The sequence below is a fragment of the Thalassophryne amazonica genome, chromosome 1 (assembly GCF_902500255.1).
Source record: "Thalassophryne amazonica chromosome 1, fThaAma1.1, whole genome shotgun sequence".
NCBI lineage: Eukaryota > Metazoa > Chordata > Actinopteri > Batrachoidiformes > Batrachoididae > Thalassophryne > Thalassophryne amazonica.
This window is the reverse complement of record NC_047103.1, coordinates 123,416,557-123,440,286: the sequence shown is the minus strand read 5'-3', so window position 1 is coordinate 123,440,286 and position 23,730 is coordinate 123,416,557. Positions and strand designations below refer to the sequence as shown.

At 42.8% G+C, this 23,730-nt stretch overlaps 1 protein-coding gene across 1 annotated transcript in view; it reads left to right on the top strand.

Moving 5' to 3' along the window:
• The window catches only part of LOC117513790 (semaphorin-5B-like), a 145,128-nt gene that overhangs the window by 107,072 nt on the left and 14,326 nt on the right, over positions 1–23,730 (top strand). Inside the window, 9 exon segments of the mRNA XM_034174021.1 lie at positions 134–341; positions 525–569; positions 572–731; positions 2,797–2,914; positions 4,093–4,277; positions 13,295–13,438; positions 13,588–13,735; positions 17,026–17,251; positions 23,425–23,640. Of these exon segments, the coding sequence (XP_034029912.1) occupies positions 134–341; positions 525–569; positions 572–731; positions 2,797–2,914; positions 4,093–4,277; positions 13,295–13,438; positions 13,588–13,735; positions 17,026–17,251; positions 23,425–23,640 (1,450 nt within the window).

Here is a 23,730-nt window from a genome sequence, read left to right as displayed (position 1 = left end):
GAGAAAGCTCTGTTTGGAATTCCAGGTTGTGCTAGTTAGTGAGATTAGCCACTGGAGTGCTTACTATCCAACAAAGTCTGCAATGACATGTTTTACATTGCATTGTTAACATCAACATCTACGGAATTATCAGTGTGGTACACTGGAGGAGGGCGGGCCCAGCGGGAACCTGACAGAGCGCAGTCTACAGGATGCTCAGCGGCTCTTCCTGATGAATGATGTGGTCCAGCCAGTAACCATCAACCCCCTGCTGATCCAGGACAACCTACGATTGTCCAAGATGGTGGTGGACATCGTGCAGGGCCGTGACATGCTCTATCATGTCATGTACATCGGAACAGGTGAGAGGGAAAGGTTATAGTCAACTTTGGCCTTAAAATGTTATCAGTTTGTTGATTGGTTTGTGGGATTGTTTTGTTATTTTTAGTTAACGTCCGTTGGTGTTATGGTACAAAAAAACCAAAAAAGGTGTGAATTAAAGCACACAGTACAAACTACTTATTTTCTTTGTCTTCTTCACTCAGAATATGGCACCATCCTCAAGGCTCTCGCCACAACCAATAAAGTCTTTATGGTTGTTACCTGGAGGAGCTTAGGATCCTCCCTGATGGGGCACGACGACCAATCAGGAGCATGCAAATCCTGCACAGTGATAGGTCTCTATTTGTGGGACTTGATGACAGATTGGTGAAGATTCCATTAGAGCGCTGCACTAGCTATTCAACAGAATGGTAAGATCTTATAAATCTCAAGACTCCAATGTCAGTTCTTGGATTCCCAAACAGAAAATGGGTCCAACATTCTATGTATTCACCCATACTACTTATTTTACCGACATGAACCAACGTAGGGGTTGCACTATTATTCATTCATTTTCTTTATTCACTGATTTCAATCAAGAGTGGGGAGGGGGGGAGGAGGGCTTGTCCTAGCAGTCATCGGACAAAAGGCATGGTCCACCCTGGACAGGATGTCAGTCAGACAAACTCAGTCACATACTGTCAAATTAATGTGTCCAGTTCACCTAAAGCTGCATGTCTATGGAAGTGGGAGGATGTCAGCGCACCCGGAGGGAACCCATGTGACCATGTGGAGAGCATGCAAACCCAACACAGAAAGGACCAGGCGGGGAAGCGATTCCCAGGACCTTCTTGTTGTGTGGGAACCGTGCTAACCGCTAACCGCTAAGCCCACGTTTAATTATACTGCCTTATTTGTCCAAATTTGGAGTCAGATGTACATCTATGCAGTGATCAGAAAGCAAGTGTTAACACATGTACAAACATAGTGATATTCATTTCTGCAATTTAGGGGACACATTTTGCACAAACTAAGTAATAAATACATAAATTGTAACAACTGCGTCCTACTGAATTTACTTCTCTTGAAGTTGCACACAGCAGCTGCATAGAAAATCATACTGATGCTCAAAAGAGTTCATCATGATGGTCAGTTAACATCTGGTAACCAATGTCATCAGCCATAGAAGTTTTCCGCAGGAACGCAGATTTTTGCTTTTTTAAAATTTTCCCTCCAAAATCAGATTTTTGTGTGTATCACGTGGATTTGTGGATTGCTTTGCGGCTCCACCACAAATGACTGCCTTCGCAGTCTTCATCAGCCAACACGGTCCACTTCAATAATGCGTTGTTGTGACCTCTTATGCGTCCAAAAGCAGTATCAACACATTAACATTTAAATCAGTCCTGTGAACTGTGGATTAATTGCAAAGATTCCATAATTGTGATTTTGTCTCACAGTGACTTGATTTTAAGGTTGACAAAAAATCACGGTATGTTCGGAAGAAATGCAACAATTCTGCAGCAGATTTGTTTGTTCACGAGATTTTTCACAATAAAAGTATAACACTTTGGTCCTGGTCCGGTGCAAGCAGTTGGATGAGATGTTGATGCACCTAAAACATTTAAATCAGGCGTTTGGAGATACATTGCTTTCTTAAAAAAGATGGAAACTTGACAAGATGCAGGTCATTTGGAAAGAATGGCATAGCCACTGCTGCTCCCCCTAACTCGAATATTCTTCTGAGGCAGATTGTAAACCGATCTCCAGCAAAAGTGGTGAGAAAAATATTTCAAATTACTTTTGTCAAGGCAGTACTCTGTCAATGAGTGACTCAATTTAAGTAACTCATTGAGAGGTAATGATGTCTTACTGTTTACTGTTTGAGTTCTGACAGTGTGATTAAACAAGTTCCACATATGACGAAACCAATTCCTGTTCTTAATGTTGAATCTGGTAAATTTGCTGCTTATAAGGAGTAAAACAAATCCTCTGCCTCTAGTAGAATCAGAAGAGAATACCATAGTAACCATACTGAATTGCAGCTTCTTATTTTCTATTTAAAGTTTTGGGTATAATTTCTTTGCATCATGTTGAATTGCGTCGTATCACATTGTGAGGAATTGAATCACCATCAAAATACATATCAATCACATTGAACAGCGGCGAATTGTATCGTCAGTACTGCTATATATATCATATCACTGGTAGTGTATCGAGGTGTGTATCGATCGTTGTCAGTGATGAGATTCACATGCCTACTGTGGAGCATGACTCCCTATATTGTCTAACAAAGCACAAGACATAGCATTTGAGTGTGCTGTAGTTGAAAGTTTTTAGTTAAAACCATTCAGTCAAACCATTCATGCTTACATGAAATTCATCTTACATGTGAAAATCGAGCAGTCAACTGTTTTGAATGTGGAGTGAATGAGAAATTAAGAAATGTTCTAGATTATTTTGGATGTGAGTGTACTGTCTGAACTCATGTTGTAGGCACTGCCTCGACGCACGGGACCCCTATTGTGGTTGGGATCTGAAAAAGAAACGCTGCACCACCATCGAACACAGTTCCAACATGAACCAGTGGACCCAAAACATCACGCAGTGCCCAGTAGGATATACACACACACACACACCTATCTTGGAGTATCAAATTTGATGGTTTAACTTTAAAGTTTGGGATTCTTAAAATGTGGTAATGAAGGTAAACTTGGAGATATTTCACATTATCTTGTTTTGACACTAATGCTCCTAATGTCTGCCTCTTGAGGTTAAGGACTAAAGACACCATACATCCTTTTATTCCTATTGTTTGAAGTTACTGAGGTCAGGTTGAAGAGCTTATGTTGGTGTTGCATGTCGCTGTATTCACTATGGAACCATTGAGATTGGGTCCTGATGACAACCACCCAAGCAGAGAACTAGCACATCACTACCTCTCAAAACTAACCCCATCTCTCCATCTCCATCTTTTGCATTCTGAGAAACCAGCATTTCTCAACATTGCACCTAGTGAGTCCAAATTTTCCACATTCTCCAGAATGTTGGTTTGTCAGAATGCAAAGGATGGAGAAACCACACCTCTAGTGGAGCCAGGTGAAACATAGTCATTCCCTTGACCTCCTTCATCCACTGAGGTCCTCCATACTGTGGCATCTGCATGCTAGATGTGCAGAGAAATGCGCCTCATGGCCAAAATGTCATAGTAACATTCCCTTATAATGCAAATGATACTTCTTATCTAAGTCTCCTGAAGTAACTGTTCTTTGAAACAAAGTCATGCCAGTGGTATCCAGTGGACATCCAATGGTGACTTTAGTGCACTGATTAGCGTCCAAGTGTCATAACCATGGCATACAACAGAAGCACCAGGATGCTAAGTACTTGGCTAAGTACTCTTCTGCAAAGTTACTGGCACCACCTTTGTCAAACAACTTCATAACTCTGGGCTAAGATGTTCTCAGATATCCCTTGATCTCAAAGTCTGAGGAATGAGAGACATGTCACTGCCAGGTCATGTGAATGTCTCAACAAATTCTACGCTTTCACTGATACAGATAATTAGTTCTTATCATTATACCCTAAATGTTATGTTGATACTTTTATGATGAGTGGCTGTTGATGCGTTGTCATTTTTTCATATTTTTTTGTTTGTGTGATTGCTTGTTTTGGGTTTCCTGCACCGTAGGTGTACTTCTGACAACACTGTAGCTGAGGGACATGCTCAAAACTGAATGATTTATATGTGTTTGGGTGTGACCTTTGATATCAAATCAAATTTTTCTGGAGGTGAGGAATATGACACAGGATGGTGGCTTTGGCCCTTGGACACCTTGGCAACCCTGTAACCATGGTGATGGTGAAGGCTCTATCAGCAGCTGTGTGTGTCGATCCCGCTCATGTGATGGACCCGTTGCTCAGTGTGGTGGAGTTGAATGTAGCGGTCCAACCATCCAGGTGGCAAACTGTTCCAGGTACATTCTCTTCCACAACATTCAAAATGTTGCTGCCAGAATTTTGACTAGAAGCAGAAAGTTTACCATATTGCACTAAATTTGGCCTCCCTTCATTGGCTTCCTGTCTCTGTGAGGTCCAATTTTAAGTTTCTGCTAATAACTTTTATCTCCCTGCAAAGATAAAACAGTCAGATTCCGTAGAAACATTTAAGTCCAGACTAAAGATGCTATATCTATTCTCCCTCTCGTACGGCTAGCATACCAGTGTAGTATGGAACTATGCTTCCTCTCCTTTTAATTTACATTATTAGCAACAGAACAGGTCTCTGTCTCACGACAACTAAATTCTGGGTCTGTTATAGTGAAGCACAGGTCTAGCTGCCAGTGACCACCTTAGCCGTATCTTTGCTTTCCTGTTGATTTACTGCTGGTGAATTAACGCCTCAGGTGCAGTTATTTCTGGCCGACTAGTTCTGCTCTTTTTCTATCTGTCTGAGGCACTGACAACACTAATGATGGATCTTGGCCCTGCATACCAGGGTGCTGGACTGACCTCGGTATGCTATGCCTGTTGCACCACTGACTGGAGGTTGTGCCCTGCAGCCTACTGGTGCTAGACGTGGATGCCTATATATCAGAGACCCATCGGGATGGACTCTACTTTATTTTCAGTTAAGGAGTTGTTTTTGTTGCTCTTCTGTTTTTTCTGTTTGTAAGGAAAACTCTTGTACAATCTGTAAAAACCTTGTAATTGTTAGAATGGCCTAAGCAGTGGGTCACCCCTCTGGGTCTGGCCTGCCTGAGGTTTCTTCCTCATTATCACCAGAGGGAGTTTTTGCACTGTCACCTGTGTGCTTGCTCGGGGGATGAAAGGTTAGACCTTAAGGCGGGCTTACACTGTGCGAGTTTTGGCCCTTTTTCAGCCGATTTTTCATTTGTGCGAGAATTTTTTGGATTGCGCCGAGTTACAACTTAATCGTGCGTCCTGCATCGTGCAGTCTACATGGAGTAACGAGCTGCGTTTAACATCTCACGACCACCTCCCGATTGGGAATCGTATGGTCGGATGAAAATCAAACCTGCTTGATATTTTGGTCGGCCGTCGTGACTCATGAGGGTTCAGCGCTGTTGAAGCACTACAAGTGTCTACGCGCTGATTACCTCACGCAATGTCCATGAGCAAACACCGGAGAGAGCAAACAGTGATCTCATGTAAAGTTTTAGACTTAGACTTAGACAACTTTATTCATCCCACCAGGAGCAATTAGTTTCAGCAGCTTGCGTACTGGCACACAAAACACAATAACCACCCAGTACAGAAAAACACATAGAAAATAAGTAAAGTAAATAAGTAATATAAAGTTTTTTTTTTTTTTTTTTTGCGTTCCCTCGCAATAACCTAATAACATATTAAAGCTCATGCCTATCAACGTGCACAGTGAGTGGAATCAGGTGGGGGAGACTTGAACGTATATGCGCGCGCGCACACACACACAGCAGACAACAGGATTTACGACAGATGAGGGAGTAAGTTGCTACACCTTGCACAGCTGTATGACTCCGTATGAAATATAGTTTATTTATACAACAGTGTAAGTAGCAACACCTGTTATGAATGTTTGTTTTCTTTTTTACCGTCCTCTCATGAATCATGTTGCTGTCTGCTGTGTGCGCGCGCGCATATGCGCTCAGTCTCCGCCCACTCATTGTGCGCGCTGATAGGCATGAAATATTTTTTTTTTTAAAAGAAAAAAAAGCTTCTGACGTGTGGTTTTTGAACGTACAATGTGAGCAGTCAGCTCGCATCAGAGCATCGGGCCGTACAGTGTGAGAACATGAATCGTGCGCTCTGAACTTTTAACCCCTGCAGTTTTGTCGCACAGTTTGAGCTGGAGCCAAGTACAACGATTGAAAATATTGTACAGTGTATGCCCAGCTTTAGTCATGTGAAGTGCCTTGAGGCAGCTTTGTTGTGATTTGGCGCTATACAAATCGAAATGAATTCAGTAAATTGGTATGATAATTTCAGTTCTGTTTTTTTCACTTAGTCTTCAGAAAAATAAAATTTACAGTTTAAAGATATATAACTTTGAATCTTTGGTGTTATGATAACTTATCCAGGCAATATTCTTAAAAGAACTGTGTAATACATTCACGATACTTCCAACTTATCAAACTGCATAAATTGTCAATAACATATAAATAAATATTGACCTTTACTTAAATACAGATAGAAAAAGATGGCGTTTGTTTCTGTTCGATTACGTGATGTTTCCAAGTTTGTCCTGAGGACAACCAAACTAGATTTATTCTTCAGGTCATGACGAATAGTGTGACCTACTCAGCCTCCCTGGTAAAGTCTACTCCAGGGTGCTGGAAAGGAGGGTTCGGCCAATAGTTGAACCTCTGATTGAAGAGGAACAACGCTCTTTACACTCACAAGGATCCTGGATGGTGTCTGAGAGTATGCCCACCCAGTCTACATGTGTTTTGTGGACTTGGAGAAGGCATATGATCAGGTACCCCAGGAGATACTGTGGGAGGTGCTGCGGGAGTATGGAGTGAGGGGGGTCCCTTCTCAGGGCCATCCAAACTCTGTACTCACAAAACGAGAGCTGTTCGGGTGCTCGGCAGTAAGTCGGACTCGTTTCCGGTGGAGGTTGGCCTCCGCCAGGGCTGCGCCTTGTCACCAATCCTGTTTGTGATATTCATGGACAGGATGTCAAGGCATAGTCGGGGGAGGAGGGTTTCCGGTTTGGTGGGCAGATGATGTGGTCTTGTTGGCTTCATCGGCCGGTGACCTCCAAAACCACTTGCATTGACCAGACGGCGTCACCGACCGAACGGTCCTCCGTCAGCCCTGCCTTCATTGCGCTTACGTCATCAGCCACGGTTCACTGATTATCACCTCGTTTCTGCTTCAAACTGAACTCCAGTCATCATCTATCTCAACGAAAGATATCTGAAGCTTTTGTACAACAATCCTGTCCACATAAATTCAGCGTTATTCCATAATAACAGACAGAGAAAGCGATCAAATTGTTAGCTGATGCACTCACTGCATGTCGGACATTTCAATGCATCACCGTTTAAAGCCTCGTTTATGCTTAAAACTGACTTTAGAATGATTTAAGAGGTTTTACCTTGTCATCTGACAGTTAATAATCCCATTAATCCATCTGATCACTTTGGGTGGAGAGACTCTGTGTTACTCGGGTTGCTGGACTACAGAATGACACATGCACAGTGGCGGACCAGTGTTTAGGATGGGGGGGGGGGCCTTTCAGTCTGCGACACCTGGTGAGCTGATTCACTCTATTTAGACTGGAATCAAATGCTATTCCAGCAGAGTAAATTTGATTCAGCAAAGTTTCCTGTGTGGAAACTATAGGTGCTCCTCCAGCTCGTGGGTAACCATTTTTGGAGTTTGGCAGCAGGATGAGCACTTCAGACTCCATAAAAATACCTAGCAAATCTAAAACCTCTTAAAGAAAGATTCCTGTTTCAGCTCTGCGTGTGTGTAACTTTGCAACTGTCTTTCATTGTAAAGTAGCGCATACTATGAAGCAGTTGTGGGAAAGCTGTCTGGAGTCTCATCTCCAAGAACAAGGGTTTTAAGGGTTTTATTTTTGGAGGATGGCAGCTGGTATGGTGTTGACAGGTTGATCACACAGAACAACATTCATGGCTCCGTCACACATAACACAACTGAGGCCGAATGGCGCATGGAGGACAATTCGAATGCCACTCTTGAAATATCGGAGCTGCCTCGAACGCCTCATACAGCAGTAGCCACATCACTTCAGACACAGCACATGCACTCTACATTTGCATGTTGCTTGCACTAGAAACCCATTTGTACAGCAGGCAAGATGAGGTCGCATTGCCATCTGATCTTGCTCACATTTGCACGGCATGTCAAATGCAGGTCAGCCATATTGTGCCGCAGACGAGGGGCTGCATGAAATCATCAGCCATGTCGAACCCTGGCCGAATGATGTGATCAAGGCAGCCTTCCCACCAGCAGCCAAATGACGGCAAATGGTGTAAGAGTGCCCATTCGACCCATTCTTGACTGGAGTTGGCCGGAGTCCAGGTGGCACCCACGAACATCCAACACCACTCGCAGGACACGTAGAAAATGCAGAGCCATTCGCACAGCCAGCACAAAAGTAGAGAGCAGGCAACCACTTTCAAGCTGGCTGCCCTGCATTTTTTAAGTGCCCCGCGAGTGTGCTGTTTTCCCCCAAGGAACACAAATGGTATGCAAGTGTGTGGTGTCTCCTCGAATGTGTCTTACCCCAGCTAGCTTCAAATGGTGCCCGAGTGTGCCGCTGCTCCCCCAGCAACACAAATGCTGCATGAGTGTGCAGTGTGCCCCCTCCCAACAACAGCAATGGCATGCAAGTGTGTCATCGCTCCCCCCACACCACGAGCTGACATTGTTGAGGTGTGGCTGAGGTGGCAAAGGCTCGAACGGCGGCTAGAGTGCAGTGCCATTGCTGTCAGTGCAGCATGCACATTTGGACGGCTGTCGCGTAAATAATGGAACAGCTGGCAGCTGTGGAACACTCATAATGGCATATCCAGCATGTCCCGTTGGAGGTTGAATCACCAGCCAGGAGCATGGCCACACCACCACAACAGAGATAAAAATAAAAACCCTGCTGCTCCAACTGCATGTCCCAGCACCACCGCAACATCCGATTGGATAGGCACGTCACGTGACACGCGATTGCAACGTTCACACGATCTGTCATCATGTGACAGCCTGACTGACAGATCAGGTGCATCCTGGAGCCATGAGCCCATTCATGTGACTGCGTTGCTACTCTGGACAGCACGTCAGTGATGTGATGTCCATACTGACATGATCACATGCACTCACACCCATTACAGTTATGTGTTTGTCAGGGGTCCATGGTTGACATGTGATCACATCATGCGTTGGATGTCATTCAAAATCAAGCAGGGAGGGAACTGACCACGACCCACGGCCAGTGACTGCATTTCTGCAGCATGCGCCACACCACATCCCAGCCGCCACGTCTGCAATGCAAAGTTGAGGAACAGATATTGTCACGTGCTCCACATGTGTGTCACATGGTGGTGCACATCTGCAAGCAATGATGAAATAGAGAAAAAAACATACTCGATCAACTTTGGATTGCCCCCAACTACGTCTCAATGTGCACGCCGATGACCATTCAGTCACAGCTGCACCTGACCACTGTGTCATCACTTCTCACAGCTGCAGGACACATATTGTGCCATGAAGAACATCACCTCTCAACACGCCACCACAATACACATGTGTGGGCAGGCTCTCATGACATCGTAAAAATGACGAGGGGCGATTGAGATGTTTTGAGCCTGACTAATTAGAGCGTGGTTCTCTATCTTTTGTATTCTGAGAAACCACCATTTCTCAACATTGCACCCAGTGAGTCCAAATTTCACACATTCTCAAGAATGCTGGTTTCTCAGAATGCAAAGGATGGAGAACCACGCCCTACTTTTTATGGGCCAGGCTCAAAACTTCCCAATCACCCCTCATACCCGCAGTGGGCCTCCCTTGGATGTACTATGCCATTACCTGGAGCTTGGGTTGAGACAAGAAATAAAGACTCCCTTTTGGAAGAGATGATATTGGAAGTTGATTATACAGTTGTATGATGGATGAGGTGGGGAGCCATATTTAGACTCTTACTGAATACTTCTTTTTACATCTAGATATACCATAGGCACCCCAGTAAAGTCAAGTCAGGGGGTTGCCAGCTGCTGGTGGCTTGAACTTACAGATCAAACATGACTGATTATGCAAATAGATTTGCAATGCGTTAATAAGTTAATGCAGTTAATAAGGTTAATAAGTGGACCATTCAATTAATGGCGTATGGAGTCAAAGCCAGGGATAACCAAAAACTAATGGATTCAAAGGAGGGTGTATTTTATGAAATTATAGATGCTCTTTGTGATAACCTCTCATAAGACTTTGAACTGGAACAGTCGGCGATCCAGTGCATTAGACTCCAGGTATTCACTTGAGCCAGATTTCAATCCATCACATCCTCATCTGTTCTGGAATCATTGGTTCCACCCAGCTTGAGGGACCAGAAGAGATAACCAGGGTGGCTAGAGTAATAGGATCAATGGTGGAGGACCTTGTAGTTGAGCGGCTCACCAGACATCCTTTGTCTATAGGTGAGCCTTGCCTTTTCACGGGTGCCCAACGATGTAATGGCACAAGGCCGCACAGTTTATGCAAAGGCCCATTTTCATCCGCCGCTCCATCTACCCATTCCTCAGGTGACGGCAAGGATGGTCCGACCTACTTGGGTTACTCAGGAGATAACGTAGACACCGGAGCTTGGTGGGTTATGTGTCAGAAGATGGAGACGATTTATTTTGATGGCCAAACCCAACAGGTACAGCGTATCCGGCAAGTATTCACAGCCCTTCCCTTTTTCCACATTTTGTTAGATTGCAGCCTTATTCCAAAATGGATGAAAATCATTTTTTCCTCAATTTTACACACAATGTCCTATAATGACATTTGAAAAAAGTTTTTTTTTATTAAAAATAACTAAGAAATCACATGTACATAAGTATTTACAGCCTTTGCCATGAAGATCAAAATTGAGCTCAGTTGCATCCTGTTTCCACTGATCATCCTTGAGATGTTTCTACAGCTTAATTGGAGTTCACCTGGGGTAAATTCAATTGACTGGACATGATTTGGAAAGGCACACACCTGTCTATATATAAAGTTTCACAGTTGACAGTGCACGTCAGAGCACAAACCAAGCATAAAGTCAAAGGAATTGTCTGTAGATGAGAGGGGATTGTCTCGAGGCACAAACCTGGGGAAGGGTACAGAAACATTTCTACTGCTTTGAAGGTTGCAACGAGCACAATATGGCCTCCATCATCCGTAAATGGAAGAAGTTCAGATCCACTAGGAATCTTCCTAGTGAACAGGGGGAAGCGCCTGAGTCAGGGATGTGACTAAGAACCTGACAGTCCCTCTATCAGGGCTCCAGCATTCCTCTGTGGAGAGAGGAGTACCTTCCAGAAGGACAGCCTCCTCTGCAGCAATTCACCAATCAGGCCTGTATCAGGTTTGACTGGCCAGACGGAAGCCACTCCTTAGTAAAAGGCACAATGCAGCCTTCCTGGAGTTTGCCAAAAGGCACCTGAAGGACTCTCAGACCATGAGAAACAAAATTATCTGGTCTAATGAGACAAAGATTGAACTTCTTGGCGTGAATGTCAGGCATCATGTTTGGAGGAAACCAGGCACCATCCCTACAGTGAAGCATGGTAGTGGCAGCATCATGCTGTGGAGATGTTTTTCAGTGACAGGAACTGGGAGACTAGTCAGGATTGAGGGAAAGATGAATGCAGAAATTTACAGAGCCATCCTGGATGAAAACCTGCTCCAGAGCACTCTTGACCTCAGACTGGGGCAACGTTTTATCTTTCATCAGGACAATAACCTTAAGCACACATCCAAGATATCAAAGGAGTGGCTTCAGGACAACTTTGCGAATGTCCTTGAGTGGCCCAGCCAAAGCCCAGACCTGAATGTGATTGAACATCTCTGGAGAGATCTGAAAATGGCTGTGCACCGACGCACCCCATCCAACCTGATGGAGCTTGAGAGGTGCTGCAAAGAGGAATGGACAAAATTGCAAAAAGATAGGTGCACCAAGCTTGTGGCATCATATTCAAGAAGACTTGAGGCTGTAATTGCTGCCAAATGTGCATCAACAAAGTACTGAGCAAAGGGTGTGAATACTTATGTACATGAGATTTCTTAGTTTTTTATTTTTAATAAATTTGCTAAATTTTCAAAAAAAAAAAAACCTGCTTTGTGTTATCATTATGGGGTCTTGTGAGTAGAATTTTGAGGGGAAAAACAATAATTTTCTCCATTTTAGAATAAAGATGTAACATAACAAAATGTGGAAAAAGTGAAGAGCTGTGAATACTTTCCAGGTGCACTGTAAATGCAGCTTCGGGCAGCTCAAATAGTGACAGGTGATCTTTGATATGCGCTACCAGTTCATGAAGGAATGTGTTTTGGGGAGTGGCCAGAGTCCGAAACTGGATAGCATTGTCTCGGATCCTGCCAAAACCTTGGTGCAAAGTCAGCAGGCCCCTGACTACCTCCTCTTCCTGTAGGAGCACCATATTGAAAGATCCTCCTCATTGCCTCTGATTGTGCTGACTGGCAGCCACCGCATACTCCCGAGCACAGACCATGAGGTGTGTCATTGATGGTCACCTTAGAGGCATCTGTAGGGTATGGACTGGGCTGGAGGCTAAATGTCATGGCACAGAGGAACAAGAAGGACCTCCAGGTAGTTGGATTGCCATCATTTTACACAATGGGTGGTAATTGTGGCCCATTCCATACAGTGGGGAGAGACCCTCTGGGATTGCCCACTGAGTAGCCTATATGCTACTGCATGTTCTTGTGTAGCTACCAGGTGGTGTGTATGCTGGCCAGTCAGCAGTCTGAGCTGATTTGCTATATCTTCTCGTGAGTAAATGAATGATTTAGAAGAGAGAACTCCATCACCATGGCCTGAACGGCTATCAAGAAAAAACAAAAACAAAAAAACTATTACTCCAAACTAAAAATAAAAAAGTGGACAAATGTTCAGAGTTGATCACAGGACAAACTCTGAGATTTTTTTTTCTCTTTCCAATTTTGGATGGTTTCCATTTATGTTTCCTTTTTTGTTCTGAGTAAAAACAAACAAAAAATTTCTAGGTGGGATAAAACAGTCAGAGGTATATTATTAAATGCACCAGAAGTAATATTTTCTTATTTATCCAGTCTTTATGGACACCTTTAAAAAAACTTTCCTGAATTAAGTGGATTCAGATCATATGAGCATTAACAGTTGTTAGTTAGTGTGCACTTCAAGTATTCCCTAAGAAAAGATTATATGAGTGGGGTCATTTTGTATGAATTTTGTAAGTCAGTACCATGTCTTTTCTGCTGTGATGGTGTTGTCCATCAGGAATGGTGGCTGGACTCCCTGGTCCACTTGGAGCCAGTGCAGCAGCAGTTGTGGTATTGGATTTGAAGTGAGGGATCGATCCTGCAACAATCCTTCACCTCGGCACAGTGGTCGAGTCTGTGTTGGCCACGATCGAGAGACAAGGTGAGGACGAAATGTGCCTACGCCATTTCAGAAGGGTAGAATTTTTGTGTGAGATCAGATAAGCAAGAATTTACTCATGGGGTGAAAGTGCACTTGTGATCAGCTCTGCTTTGCAGTAAAAGTGTGAACACTGTCACCTCTCTTTTTAGGATGTGTAACAAGAAGATGCCATGTCCTCTGCCAGTATTATGGACAGTGTGGGGTCCCTGGGCTAAATGCAGTGCTGAATGTGGAGGTGGGGTCCAATCCAGGACGCGGACCTGTGAGAATGGCAACAGTTGTCCTGGATGTGCCATGGTACTCTAGTGCATATATCAAGGATTCATTAGTTTACAGCTTTAATCCACTCAGAAAGTGGGCACAAAACAACAAACAAACAAAACCCCACACTTTGTTTCATAATCCTTGAATGAGTGAATCTGAATTGTGCAAAACTTTTCTTTCACTGTCTGAAATGCTTAAAAAACAAAAACCCTGCTTACAGAAATGCAGCAAAAATGCTTCTTCTCAGTCTAACAGCTGTGAACACTCAAGCTATTGACTTCATATAATTTGTTAAATTTGATGTTGAGATTATATAAATTTGCAAATACACTTGCTGCATGTATTTCCTTGCAGACAGACAGAACTCACAAGACCTGCTTCTCTACAGGACTTGCCATTGACAATAATGTGTGTCAGAGTGGTGCGCTAGGTCTGCCGGCTTTAGATTTAGGTGATACATGCACCGAAGCAAGTGAAGTGTATTAAACGGTGACATTCTGTCTGATACAGTCATTGAAGCTGAACAAGGTAAACAACATGATACTTATGAGTGGCAACTAAGATGTTTGAGCCTAACCCAGAAAACCTATGGCATAGTTCTTCATTTTTTGCATTGTGAGAAACAAATATTTCCCCAACATTGGAACCAGTGAGTCAAAACATCACACATTCTTGAGAACACCAGTGATAGTGTGTTGTTGTCGTATGCCAGCAGTATGATGCAGTTACACCATGCTTTTATACACAATATAGTGCGTTGAAATTAAAGCTAAAATTCAACAAACAAAACTAAACAAAAACGTCACCTTGCTGCTTCAAAGTTTCACCCCAGGGAACTTTGGTGGCCACTGTCTACTGAGACGCTGGCAGGATGGCATAGAACCATTAAGTTGACAGAAAATCTGTTACTTTTTTCTTCTTTCTCAAAAGCAGTGTGCTGGGTGCCTGGAACACTCCAACTCTTAAATTGGATGACAGGTGACACTCTGACTGTTATTTTTTCATGTTATACCCAGTGGTGGGCACAGTTCCGCTAATCCGCTAATTATTGAAGATAATGTTTTCATTATCGGATTAGCTTTTCAGATAACTTTGAAAACCACCATCAGATCAATTATCTTCCGATAAGTTTTGGTCTGATAAACCGCTAACATTTTTGTAGACGTAGCTTTTTGTAGTAGATGCACAGTTCTATCCTCTACAAACAGAAAAGAGCTGATTCTAGAAGAAACTGCTCTATCCTCTGCAGGCAAAGGAAAACTGGCCATAGAAAAGAAAAAATCTAATTTCTTCTGACCCTATATTACAACATGCTGGCAATAGCACCCAAGTTATCCAGAGGCAAACAGTTCTAACTTATGGTTAAAATTTTAATCAAACTAATTTTGGACAAGTTATTTAAATTAATGTCACGTCTGAAGTTTTATGAAGTGAAAATATCAGATATATGGTTTAGTTTTAAAGTATTGGACTAATTGTAAAGGTTTTAGTGTGGACATGGTGTGTGTGCAGTGCATTCTGGCTAAAAGTTCACAACAGGAGAAATGCATTTGAGATGCTCTGATCAGGCTCCACACGGACAACAGCATTAAACTCTTTGTATATTGTGCCTAAAACTCTCATGAATATATTCTCTGGGTTTATAGACGTTGTTATTGTGTTTGTTTTATGTAAAAATGCCAGAAGAAGCTCAGGTTGCTTCCTCCAAAAGCCGAAAAGTCTGTTAAATTGTGACTCAGGCCGTGTGATATAACCAGCGTCAGAATGCATAGAACACTGCCATCTACTGGCGACCGGTTATATCACAGTGTTGTCGACTGCAGGATTTTAAAATTATCTGTAGGTTTCCAAAACCAGAGAGACCACACGTGGAGATTTAAAAAAAAAAAATCATAGATCTGACAGGTTTAGTTGTACAGTGTAGAGTGTCAGCCACATGGTAAAAACAACACACACAAACAGATTTCACACACGAACATTCCCAGGTCAAACACCTTGCTTTCTGATTAGCTGCATGTCACATTTAGCTCCTCGCGTCCTTCTTAACACACCACACATGGCAGGAATATCTGATAAGATTATATTTAGTATCATCACAATTGTCGGGGCGTCCTTAAGATTGCCATGTGAACCAGGCTTGATGTTATGATACCGTACGGAGTGACTGATTGATCTGTTATAACACCGCACCGAGCCGCTAACCGATCGGATGTTATGACGCCTCATTGGAGTGACTGATTGATGACACCGCACCGAACATGTTTTCACTATTATTTGATTTTTTTGTGCGACTGACATCGTTATTCAAGCATTCAAATGGCAATTCCTATCACCACACAATTCCAACCACACGCGAGAAAGTTTTTTTGACAGTTCTTGTTATTGAAAGAAACCTTGTCTCCCTAACTGGATAGAGTTATGATGTCATCATGCATGCGCTTAGGTGCTGTCTAGTGGGATCTTTTATACAAATGAAAAAAATGGTATATTTTACAAAAGCACATTTATTTGTAAACACCAACACATGTTACATTGATTCATTTGTGTTGGTTTTTACATAGAATGAATGAATCAACCAATCAGTATGAGCGGAGGCTTAGTATAGCCATAATCCTTTTGGGCTTCTGTGTGTTAATGTTCAAACCTTCAGAATTAGTGCATTATTTTAAAATTAACAGATATGTGTTATATATCACTTTGTACATTTTAAGAGTTTACATTAATGTAGTTATTCTATCCGGAATAATTTTATTTATAAAGCAAAACCATAACTCAAACCTGCTTTCCATTTCAAGACCTCTGCCTCATCGCTGGGCCACTGTATCCTGTAAATGTTGCTTTCCTACAGCAGGGGGCAGAGCGCACAAAGACAGAAGCACTGGCTTATTGACTGTTTGGATTTGTGATCACCGTTGGTTCTGTTAGAAGCTTTGGCGGTGTTTAAATTCAAAACCAGCTTCTTAGTAGCTGAGAGCATATTTCAGGCAAATTTGAAAGTTATCGGTTATCTGTAGCTTCCGATAAGTTTTTAGGCAGTTTATCGGTTTAGCGTTAAAAAAGATAACTTTTCAGTTAACTGATTACCGGTTATCAAAGCTAAATTCTTGGTTATCTGTGCCCACCACTGGTTATACCCGAAGCATGCCTGTGATTAATTCCGAGCTTTAACATAACCTCTTTGCACCCTGCAACCTGCTTTGTGTTCATATTAAATAAAAAACAGTGGACTTGTAGATGACCCAAATGAACTTGTGATGCCACTCTGCCATAGATTGCCACAACAGCATCATGTGTATTAAGATTTTCTTTATCTTACCTTTCAGGAGTATGAGGTCTGTAATTTAGAGGCGTGCCCTGAGGTACGCCGTAACACCCCCTGGACACCTTGGATGCCAGTCAATGTCAGTCAAGATGGGTCACGACAAGAACAGCGACTCCGTTATACATGCCGGGCGCTGCTACCTGACCCACAGCAGCTCCAGCTGAGCAAGAAGAAGCTGGAAACCCGGTTCTGCCCCAATGATGGGTCTGGAACCTGTCACACTGACTGTGAGTACTCACAATGAGAACTGGTGGGAAGAAATACAGTGGGGCAAAAAAGTATTTAGTCAGTCCCTGATTGTGCAAGTTCTCCTACTTAGAAAGATGAGAGAGGTCTGTAATTTTCATCATAGGTACACTTCAACTATGAGAGACAAAATGAGAAAAAAAAATCCAGGAAATCACATTGTAGGATTTTTAAAGAATTTATTTGTAAATTATGGTGGAAAATAAGTATTTGGTCACCCACAAACAAGCAAGATTTCTGGCTCTCACAGACCTGTAACTTCTTCTTTAAGAAGCTCTTCTGTCCTCCACCTGTTACCTGTATTAATGGTATCTGTTGGAACTCGTTATCTGTATAAAAGACACCTATCCACAGCCTCAAACAGTCAGACTCCAAACTGAATCATGCCCAAGACCAAAGAGCTGTTGAAGGACAGCAGGAAGAAAATTGTAGACTTGCACCAGGCTGGGAAGAGTGAATCTACAATAGTCAAGCAGGTTGGTGTGAATAAATCAACTGTGGGAGCAATTGTAAGAAAATGGAAGACATACAAGACCATTGATAATCTCCCTCGATCTGGGGTTCCACATAAGATGGCATCCCATGGGATCAAAATGATCATGAGAACGGTGAACAAAAATCCCAGAACTACACAGAGGGACCTGATGAATGACCTGCAGAGAGCTGGGACCGAAGTAACAAAGGCTACACACTACACACAGAGGGACTCAAATGCTGCAGTGCCAGGCATGTTCCCCTGCTTAAGCCAGTATGTGTCCATGCCCATCTAAAGTATGCCAGAGAGCATATGGATGATCCAAAAGAGGATTCTGAGAATATCATGTGGTCAGATGAAACCAAAATAGAACTTTTTAGTAAAAACTCAACTCATTGTCTTTGGAGAAAGAAGAATGCTGAGTTGCATTCCAAGGACACCACAACTACTGTGAAGCATGGGGGTGGAAACATCATGCTTTGGGGCTGTTTTTCTGCAAAGGGGACAGGACGACTGATCTGTGTTAAGGGAGGAATGAACAGGGCCATGTATCGTGAGATTTTAAGCCAAAACCTCCTTCCATCAGTGACAGCACTGAAGATGCAACGTGGCTGGGTCTTACAGCATGACAGTGATCCCAAACACACCGCTAGGGCAACGAAGGAGTGGCTCCGTAAAAAGCATTTCAAGATCCTGGAGTGGCCAAGCCAGTCTCCAGACCTCAACCCCATAGACAATTTGTTGAGGGAGTTGAAAGTCCGTGTTGCCCAGCGACAACCCCAAAACATCACTGCTCTAGAGATCTGCATGGAGGAATGGGCCAAAATACCAGCTACAGTGTGTGCAAACCTGGTGAAGACTTACAGGAAATGTTTGACCTCTGTCATTTCCAACAAAGATTATGTTACAAAGCATTGAGCTGAACTTTTGTTATTGACCAAATACTTATTTTCCACCATAATTTACAAATAAATTCTTTAAATATCCTACCCTGTGATTTCCTGGATTTTTTTTTTCTCATTTTGTCTCTCACAGTTGAAGTTTACCTATATTGAAAATTACAGACCTCTGTCATCTTTATAAGTAGGAGAACTTGTACAATCACGGACTGACTAAATACTTTTTTACCCCACTGTAACAGATGCACCACATGACATCAAATATTATTGCTGTAGAAGCTACTGATTGAGATTTTTTTTAAACTCTAGAAGTCCTTCGTAGTGATATTCAGCTGAACACCAGCAACTGAGAGAAGAGAGTGTTCAAAGCAATATTAAAGCTTGAAATTGGTGTCCCTTCCATCCATGCGTAGAGCAAGACCTTCCACGTCCTAAAATTCAACTGAAAAACTCTCAAAATCAAAATTGGTATACATTAATACTGGGAGGTCAAAGCTCTTCCTGTCAAAAAATCATGCATTTCTGACATTTATAAATGCCTTTGTGTCACTGAATTTTAGGTTTTAAGTAGAAAATGTAACCAAAGCCCTGAAATGCTCTCATTGCCCGCTAGATGGCAACAAAGGTTCATATGTTTAGCGAAGTCTCGACTGTTTATTCATTTAAGAAGTTAACTTTTGGCAAAAATAAGATGGTCTGAAAGCCAAAAATTTACTTACAGTTGCGTCCCTTGTCATGTATTAGCAAACATTTCAAAAAATATCCACAGTACTGACACTATGTATTACAATGCCACACAACAATATGAGTGCACAGATGTCTGGAGGCTATAGAGGCTTTGCAGTCATGTGACCTGGCCACTTCCCAGCCACTCCTTTTTGCCATGCTGACATCATGCTCAGGGCTTCCAGGATTATTTACACTAGAAACAATGTACATACTGCAAAGTGTGGGACAAGGTTAGAGATAAACTCATCATGTCTGAACCTGATAGTGGAGTAAGGGAACATACCAGGCAACTTTCTGGCACTCAATTAATGTGGTACAAGGAGAAAATTACTGTTTTTGGGCACTTGTACATAGCAATTGACTGGACCTGGAGTGACATTGTTATCACCGCACGTGTAAGTACACTCAGGACTTAAATGAGGATTGCTGACTTGCATATTTAGGGCTCGAGTAGGATAAAGTCCTACGAGGACCCTATTGTAATTGCGCTGTTTATTTTTATTCTTATTCTTTACACTTTTCGAGCCCCAATTTTGGCCTTTTCTCATGTTCAAAAACTCACCAAACTTTGCAACTCGGATCCGAAATGTGATATTTTGGGGGTTGAGCACATGCTTGCAGCAAAATGGCAAAATGGTGCTTCTACAAATTTTCAAAAAACCCTCCCCATTGTTTTTTTTTTTTTTTTTTTGTCATAGCCTCACGAAATTGGCCATTTTGATTTTAAGTTTCGATTTTGAGGTAGTTTTGGCCATTTCCATTACTTACATTTGAATGAACTCGTCTTAGGGATTTCATCCAATCGTCTTCAAATTTGGTACACATCATCATGACACCATGCTGATCAAAAGTTATCAAAGGAATTCCTCAAAAGGCGTGGCTGCTAGGATTCGTCAAACTTTGGCGAGTGTTTCGGCGCACGCCGTTTCATTTTGAACGGTTGTGTCACGTCCACATACTTCATTGTACATCCTTCAAACCTGCTGGACATGATGAGGACTCCGCCATGAACATCTGCATATATTAAGTTCCTACCTACATTATAGCGCCCCCCGGTGGTAACAGGAAATGTCCTATTACTACCTTAACAGGTACTGATGTCACATAGTTAACCCCATCAACTTCATTCCATTTATAAAACATGCACAACAAGTTGGTGAATGTACATAATGATTGCCATGAAGCTACGAGTAATGGCGTCTGTGTGGCAGTGTGCCGAATGTCAATCCTTCGCCATGAAATTACAACCCCAATTCCAATGAAGTTGGGACATTGTGTAAAATATAAATAAAAACAGAATACAATAATTTGCAAAGTATATTCGAGTATATTCATTTGAATACACCATAAAGACAAGATATTTAATGTTCAAACTGAGACTTTTTTGTTTTTGTGCAAATATTTGCTCATTCTGAAATGGATGCCTGCAACACATTTCAAAAAAGCTGGGACAGGGGGAACAAAAGACTGGGAAAGCTGATGAATGCTCAAAGAACACCTGTTTGGGACATTCCATAGGTAAACAGGTTAATTGGAAACAGGTGAGTGCTATGATTGGATACAAAAAAGGAGCATCCCCAAAGTCTCAGCTGTTCACAAGCAAAGATGGGGTGAGGATCACCACTTTGTGAACAACTGCATGAAAAAATAGTCCAACAGTTTAAAAGCAATATTTCTCAGCGTTCAATTGCAAGGAATTTAGGGATTCCATCATCTACAGTCCATAATATAATCAGAAGATTCAGAGAATCTGGAGCACTTTCTACACGTAAGTGGAAAGGACGAGAACTAACATTGAATGCCCATGACCTTCGATCCCTCAGACAGCACTGCATTAAAAACTCACATCATTGTGTAAAGGATCTTACTGCGTGGGCTCAGGAACACTGCAGAAAACCATTGTCAGTTAACACAGTTCGTCGCTACATCTACAGGTGCAAATTAAAACTCTACCATGCAAAGCGAAAGCCATACATCAACAACATCCAGAAAGGCTGCCGCCTTCTCTGGGCCCAGACTCATTTGAAATGGACAGATGCAAAGTGGAAAAGTGTGCTGTGGCCTGATGAGTCCACATTTCAAATTTCAAAGTTCAAAAGCCAGCATCTGTGATGGTATGGGGGTGTGTTTCGCTCATTTTCTTCATTCATCAGCTCTTCAAAATATTCCCTCCACCTTCTCAGCACACAATCCTCACTTGTCAGCACATTACCATGTGCATCTTTTACCACCCTAACCTGCTGCACATCCTTTCCAGCTCTGTCCCTTTGTCTGGCCAATCGGTACAAGTCCTTTTATCCTTCCTTACTATTCAACTTCTTGTACAGCTCACAATATGCCTTTTCCTTCGCTTTTGCCACTTCTCTTTTTGCCTTACGCCGCATCTCCTTGTACTCCTGTCTACTTTCTTCATGTCTCCGACTATCCCAAAATTTTTTCGCCAACCTCTTTCTCCTTATGCTTTCCTGGACCTCTTCATTCCACCACCAAGTCTCCTTGTCTTCCTTCCACTGTCCAGATGTCATACCCAGTACTGTCCTAGCTGTCTCCCTCACCACATCTGCAGTACTTTTCCAGTTGCCCAAAACTGCTTCCCCTCCAACCAGTGCTTCTCTCACCTGCTTGCTAAATTTCACATAACAGTTTTCCTCTTTCAGCTTCCACCATCTGATCCTTTGTTGAGCTCTCACTCTCTTCTTCTTCTTTACCTCTAAAGTCATCCTACAAACAACCATCCTATGCTGTCTAACAACACTCTCTCTTGCCACCACCTTACAGCCTCTGATTTCTTTTAGCTTGCATCTCCTATAAAGAATGTAGTCCACCTGTATGCACCTTCCTCCACTCTTATATGTTACCACGTGCCCCCACTTTTTCTTAAAGTAGGTATTCATCACAGCCATTTCCATCCTTTTTGCAAAATGAACTACCATCTGTCCTTCCCCATTCCTATCCTTGATACCATATCTACCCATTACTTCCTCATCACCTCTGTTCCCTTCACCAATATGCCCATTGAAGTCCGCTCCTATCACCACTCTTTCATGCTTGGGCACACTCTCCACCACCTCATCTAACACACTCCAGAAATCTTCTTTCTCCTTCATCTCACAACCTACCTGTGGGGCATATGCACTGATGATATTCATCATCTCCCCTTCAATTTCCAACTTCACACTCATCACCCTGTCAGACACTCGTTTAACCTCCAACACACTTTTAACATGCTCTTCCTTTAAAATGACCCCAACACCATTTCCTCTTCCTGTCCTCACCATGGTACAACAACTTGTCCCCACCGCTGATGCTCCTGCTCTTACTTCTCTTCCACTTGGTCTCTTGCACGCACAATATGTCTACCTTTCTCCTCTCCATCATATCAGCCAGCTCTCTCCCTTTACCAGTCATACTTCCAACATTCAAAGTCCCCACTCTCATTTCCACCTTTCTAGTTTTCTTCTTCTCCCACTGTTTGTGGAAACATTCTCCTCCTCTTCTTCATCGTCTTCGCCCAGCAGTAGCCCAATTTCCACCGGCACCCTGTTGGGCAACAGCACCGCTGGCGATGTTGTTAACCTGGGCCTCGACCGATCCAGTATGGAAATTTGATTCTTAGTCTGCATAGTTCAGTTGGCTTGTTTTACGCCGGATGCCCTTCCTGACGCAACACTCCTCATTTATCCGGGCTTGGGACTGGCACTCAGAATGTACTGGCTGCACACCCCATGTGGCTGAGTTAGCAGTCATAGGGTGGAAGTCGATGATCATTCAAAAGCAAAACATGTGCATGCACGCTGTCCTCCTCAGAGCTCATGTCTGCGTTGATCCACCTCTATTCAGGTCTAATCCTTTTTGAATGTGGTTTCTTCCTCAAATCATCAGAGAGAGTTTTTCATTACCACTATTACCTGTGTGCTTGCTCTGGGGGTTGGTACGGTTAGACCTTACTTGTGTGGAGCACCTTGAGGAAGCTTAGTTGTGATTTGGCGTTATATAAATGAAAATAACTGAAAATGGAATTGAAACTGAATGTGTTTTCTGTGTTGTCCAGCTCTTGTTGAAAACTTGGTGAAGGCAAGTGGACAAACCCAGTCCCAAGGTGCACGCTGGGGACCTTGGGAAATGTGGTCCAGCTGTTCCCAGCAGTGTTTGAGAGGATTAAGAACACGAAAGCGTGGCTGCTTCACACACGAGGGCAGGACCAATCCCAGTGCCTGTGTCGGATCACCGGTGGAGTATCAGGACTGCAACCTTCATCCCTGCCCAGGTTACATGAAAATTGGAGCACCTTTTGTTACTGTTGCTGTCAGAGGAAATGCTATTTCAGGTATAAATGCTATTGTTTCTAATCCAAGGT